General features: G+C 27.7%; 3 protein-coding genes and 1 pseudogene across 4 annotated transcripts; 1 reads left to right on the top strand and 3 right to left on the bottom strand.

Moving 5' to 3' along the window:
* The first annotated feature begins 115 nt into the window (after window positions 1-115).
* H696_09136 lies at window positions 116-172 on the top strand (annotated as a pseudogene). The gene has a single exon. The product of its transcript is annotated as a tRNA-OTHER (tRNA).
* A 3,340-nt stretch (window positions 173-3,512) lies between these two features.
* H696_09013 (ribosomal protein S14) lies at window positions 3,513-3,818 on the bottom strand (the record flags this gene model as incomplete). The annotated part of the gene is made up of 1 exon: window positions 3,513-3,818. A coding segment is annotated over one exon (306 nt), but the record flags the coding sequence as incomplete, so codon positions are not given.
* On the bottom strand, window positions 3,811-4,317 carry H696_09012 (riibosomal protein L5; the record flags this gene model as incomplete). The annotated part of the gene is made up of 1 exon: window positions 3,811-4,317. The coding sequence occupies one exon, from the start codon at window positions 4,315-4,317 to the stop codon at window positions 3,811-3,813; it is 507 nt and encodes a 168-aa protein (XP_009498418.1).
* On the bottom strand, window positions 4,317-4,682 carry H696_09011 (ribosomal protein L14; the record flags this gene model as incomplete). The annotated part of the gene is made up of 1 exon: window positions 4,317-4,682. One exon carries the CDS (start codon window positions 4,680-4,682, stop codon window positions 4,317-4,319), a length of 366 nt encoding a protein of 121 aa, XP_009498417.1.
* Between the last annotated feature and the right edge of the window lie 1,146 nt (window positions 4,683-5,828).

Here is a 5,828-nt window from a genome sequence, read left to right as displayed (position 1 = left end):
AAACCAACAATTCCTAAACATTAAGCAATACTACACACCACACATTATAACAATCATAACAATCATAACACTATTCAAAACCATCAAAAAACAACATAATAATAATATAAATAAAGAGTTTATAGCTCAGTGGTAGAGCATATGGTCATTGGTTCGATTCCAATTAAACTCCTAGATGTATTAGATTTGGCTTTAGGTCTGGTTGTATTGGTGTGTTGTTTTGGCTTATTTATGGGGTGTCCTTCTATTTTAGTGTTATCGGTAGTTGTTTTGGGTGGTGTTGTTTCTGGCTTAAGGGGGTTTGTTTTGTAGGTGAGTTTATATATAAAGTATAAGTGTGTTATTTAGTTGTTGGTCTGTCAAGTCTTTATGGGGAGGGTTATCTGCTTTGGTCTTTGTTTTTTTTTATTAAGTTTTATAGAGTTTATTTTGCTACAGCTCAAGTAATTCTTTTTTTTTTTATTTAGAGTTTTATTTATTTTGTTTGAATTTGTTTATCTTCAAGCTTTTTTGCTGGGTATGGTTGTTGAAGGTGGTGTTGTGTTTTGTTTTGTTTTTTATTTAGTGGTTATGGTTTTGTTTTGTGGTGGTTGTTTGTGTATTTTTGTTTATTTTGTTTGTGTTTTATTACGTTTAGTGTTTTGGCTGTGTTGTTACTTGGGTTTGGTTCTCTTTCTGGGATTTGTTTTGTTTTTGTTTTGTTGTGTGGTTTTCTTTGTTATTTTGTTTTGTTTTTGTATTTGTGGTATTCTTCTTTGCATAGGTAGATGAAAATGCGGAATGCCATTTTTATTTCATATTTTATATGTTTTATTTTAGGGACTTTATTTAATTTTTTATTTAGTTTTTTTGTTTTTTTTTTATAGTGTTTTTTTATTTCATTTGTTATGTTTTTGTTTTTTAACTCTATTATGTTTTTTTTTATTTTGGTGTAGTTTTCGTTTATTTCTGATTTTAAAACTAGTTTGTAATAGTGGTAGTTTATTTTTAGGTCTAGGATGAATATGTCTATTTCAGGGTGTTTTCTTCTGAATAGCCATATTTTCTTTGTTGCTATGTAATGGTTTTTTCTTATTTTTTTTATATTGTGACTGATTATAAATTTTATGGCGTATGGTATTTTTATAGTGATGTAGTTATATGTGTACCATGTTATAAATCTTATTGTTTGGTTTATGGTTTTTGGTAGCTTTGGTATTTTATTTATTAAGTGTCTAGGGGTTTTTACTATTAAGTATGCTAGTTTTTCTGCTAATCTTAATATAAACTTTGTGGAGGATTTTATATACATATTTAATAGTGTGTAGTCATTCTTTAGGTCTTCTACTATTGATAAAGAATGGTGTTTTTTAGGTAGCATATCTAAAATTCTATCTCTTTGAAGGATGTAGTATTTTTGATCGATCTCACTTATTTTTTTTTTAGAGTTTATTATTATTAATTTATCCCTGAATGAAAGTCTCTCTTCTTTTGTTAAAGGTAAGTACTCTTCATATATGGGTTTTATATGTTTATATACATAATACATTAATCGAAGTGGGCTAAATAATGATTTGTATATTTCTATAAGTGCTTTAATTATCATTGTTATATAGGTTAATATACTGAATGGTATAAATAGTACTATATATGGTATTTGTTCTATGGTGCTTTTGTTCCTTTTTTTCATTAAGAGTCTAATATATATTAATATTTTATTAAATTTTAATAAATAAATTATATTGTTTATAATATAATTTAGTGTTCTAAATGAAAAGCATTTTTTTTCATTTACATTTTTACCTATTTTAGATTCTTGAATGTAGTTATGTTTTCTATTTGGGGACGTATTTATTCTAAGGTTGTCGTCAGTATAATAGACCCTGTTTAAAGATGTATTAAAGGGCATTTCTTTAGGTATATTGCACTCTTTATTGTTTATCACCTTTAATATTTGTTTATCATACATTATTTTATTTAATCTAACTTCCATTAAAATACGGCTTAATACTATTCTATAGTATTTTAACAATCTAGGAGGAAATTTTTTATCAAGTATTTTGTATGCATGTCTTATTGCATTTCCTTTTCCTCCTATCTTTTTATATCTGGCTTCTGCTCTAAATTTGTTGCTTCTTCTTTTTAGAAATCCAGAGCCAATGGCTAAGGTTTTTATCATAGCTATTTTAGAAATTCTATTAAAATTATCTATGTTTTTATAAACTTTAGCGGACATTTCATATGGTCTCTCACCAGTTTCAAAAGAATTGAATTTTTCTATGTCTTTTTTATCTGATATGTACCTAATAGTTGGCTTATGATAAAAATGGTTTAGTACAAATTGATGGTATAGTTCCCTTTTATTTCTATTATATTTAGTTATCCCTCTAGAAAAAAATTTTTTTTTTATATGTATTACTATGTCAACTATATAAAAGTATATATATAAAGTAATTATAAAAATGATTACTGCTAAGTAAGCATTTATAGATTTATCTAATGTCCAGATTAATTGAAATATGTATGCTACTATACTAGATACAATAAATGCTCCAGTATATTTAAATAAACTTTTAATACGAAAATTATTTAGTTTATCTACCATATTGATATGTATGTGTTATATATATATTTTAAAGAGTTTATAGACCAAGCTATAAGCTCTTTTACCGTAGCTTCAGTGGGTCTATAAGCCCCAACAACAAATAATCTTGGATATAAAATGCTATATGCAACTAAATAGTAGTATAGCAGCAGCATGGCTACTCCTTGTCTAACTGGAAACATCTTTTCATCATAAACTAGATCTAATGAGTATAATGATCTAATTTTTACACCAAATCTAGAATATTTAAATATAGTATACATAATAGCAATTACAGTACAGAAGAATAAAGCCATTTGTATTTTTATAATCAACTCTAAAAATATAAAAAACTCTGGATCTAAAGTAGAATTTTTTAATATTACTTCTTTAATCCTATATCTATAGCCAAGTAAATGCGTGTATTCTACTCTCATTTATTTTTTTACTGATTTAGTAACTTTTGGCTCTAAACCCTCTATGTACAATCCCTTAGCTTTATATACATCTGGTCTCTTAATATTGCATATTCTAGCTGCTAAATTAGTAGCTTCTTGTTTTATATGAGAAGATACCATTATAGAACTTTGATTCAATATTAAATACTCACACAGATTTGATGAAGGTAACTCTATAAAATGACTATGACCTGCTTTAACATAAAACTTTCCTTCATATTCTTGAAATTTAGTACCCATTGCACTTGATGTAACCACAACTTTACATGGCGCAGTAATAGTTGTAAATAAACTATCTATAATTGAGTAAATAGTATTAACTTGAGATTTATTACTTCCCTCAATAAATAATTGGCCATCTTTTACTTCAAATGTATGAATAGTATTAGGTAATTTCAATTTTTTAGTATATTTTTTAGTAAATATAAACACATAGCCTTCTTGTAGTTTAAAAGAAACTGATTCTGGAACCTCTAATTTATAAGAATAGTTTACCATGATCTTTTTTTTATACCCACCAATTTACCTCTCTCTGCTGCATCTTTAAAAGATATTCTATTAATTCTAGCAAGTCTAATTACTGCCCTGGCCCTACCAGTAAATATACATCTATTCATAATTCTAGATGAATGACAATTATTATGAAAATTATGAATTTTATTAGAAAATGTGTTAGTATACTCTTCATTTTGTATAAATTTATTATCCCTAATAAATTTTATTTTTAAAATCTCATGCTTATTTAACAAATGAAGCTTTCTTCTAGCAAAATCTACTAATGTTTTTTTATTAGTCACGTAACGGAAGTTTTAAAGACGATAATTTAAAAACATTCTCTGCTAAGCTCTCACACTTCGTGAATACAAAATTAACATTGTATCCAATATTATAATTAACTGTATCATATAATTCAGTAAACTCAGGAGATTCTTTAATATTTTTAAATCCTCTAGATACATTTCCATATTTATCAAATGATTCTATAGAAATAGGATTTAAATCTATATTAGGAGTTTTCAATTGAATTAATTTAACTAAAAAATTATTTATACTGTCTGTAGAGCTTAATGTAATATAAACCCCCACAACAGAACCCTTTCTTAACTTAAAGTTAGAAATAGAACCCTTAGCTTTATTAAATTTTGGATTTAATAAACTATACACTTGATATAGTGAAATAATATTCATTTTTTTTCTTTCATTAATAGTTCTGAAAGAAGAGTTTAATACTATTTTTTTTAAAGGCTGAGCACTATATTCCTTTAGATTATAAAAATTATAACTTAGATGCTTCATTAATAGTTTTTTCTTGTAAGTAAATAACCCCTATTATATTTAGCCCTAACTTCATGCGGAACTGCCCCTGTAACTCTATTAGCTACAGGTGCAAAACCATCATTTAATATTAACCCAGTATTTTTATTACTATTTATAATAAAGCCAGAATTTCTTCTAAATCTATTTTTTGTAGATAGAACTAACACTTTGGCTACCTCACCCTTCTTAAATTTTTTTCTAGGTCTAACTTTTTTTAAAGCTGTAACAATAGGCTTCCCTGATATAGCCACTCTCATCTTATGACCACCCAATACTTTAATACATTGTACATTTAATACTCCTGTATTATCAGCTATTTTTAAATTAGTTAAGAATGTAATCATAATTCTGAGTATAACTTCTTTCTTCTTAATTTTTTCTTTTTTCTTTCTTTTCTAAATTGACACCCATTATGAGATTCAATTTCGTCCATACAGAACATAAAATACCTTTTTTTCCTCTTTTTAAACTTCCAAAAATTTTTTCTAGCAAATCTTAATATAGACTTGTGACAAGCCCCCAAAATCCCAATAAAACGAGCTTTATACATTTTTGTCAATCTATACATCTCTCTTACAAGATACTTACCTAAAGTAATCCTCCTTCTACCATTCTTACCTGCATGAAACCTCTCATACCCCGTATTAGAAGTCATAACTGTTTTATAAGACTGCCTATACTTATAACTTAAATCCCCATTAATAATATTTTTCCCTGTAGACAACCTAATCATTAATGCAGGAGAAAAAATAGCCCATATAAACCACCTTTTAATACCCCTAATCCTTCTAATACTTTTTTTTTTACCTACTTTAACACTTCTAAGAGATAAATGCTTAAAACCCTCAGCCAATCGTGAAGGCTTAACATAGTCAATATTCCTACGAGTTAAAAACCTCTTAAACCTCTTAATCACCCTAATAGACTTAACCTTCCTACTCTTCACCCTCAAACTTAAGTTTTTTCTAGGAGGCCTAGAAAAGTTAGTCTCAGAACGACCTAAAACCAAACCCATCAACTTATTAAACACAAACTTAAAAGCCAACACAGGCCTAGCCAACAACTTATTACAAGAAGCCACCACAGTCCACATAGACCTCCTAACAGGCTTAAACTTAACAGACAACTTATACGGCTTAAGCCTCCTAACCGACCTCCTCATCCTAAAAATAAAATAACGAGCAGACCTCCTCAACTTAAACCTCTTCCTCCTAGACTTCTTAGCCTTAAGAGAGCTAGCCAAAAAAAACTTAAACTTCAACCTCCTAAGCATTTTCAAATACAACTCATGAGACTCAGGAGCCCCAGGCCTAAACTGCAAAGCAAGCAAAACACGAGAAGGCCTACGAACCCTAGAATTCTTAAAATCATTCTTAGAAAAAAGAAAAGACAAAGCCATTAAATCTAACCTATTATACATAAATATAAATCTAATAGTAAAATAACTAAATCTAAATTTTGATCCACAACTGAATTAATCACTAACAACC

The sequence above is a fragment of the Fonticula alba genome, scaffold supercont2.213 (genome assembly GCF_000388065.1).
Source record: "Fonticula alba strain ATCC 38817 mitochondrial scaffold supercont2.213, whole genome shotgun sequence".
Lineage (NCBI taxonomy): Eukaryota > Rotosphaerida > Fonticulaceae > Fonticula > Fonticula alba.
This window is presented reverse-complemented; position numbering and strand designations above follow the sequence as displayed.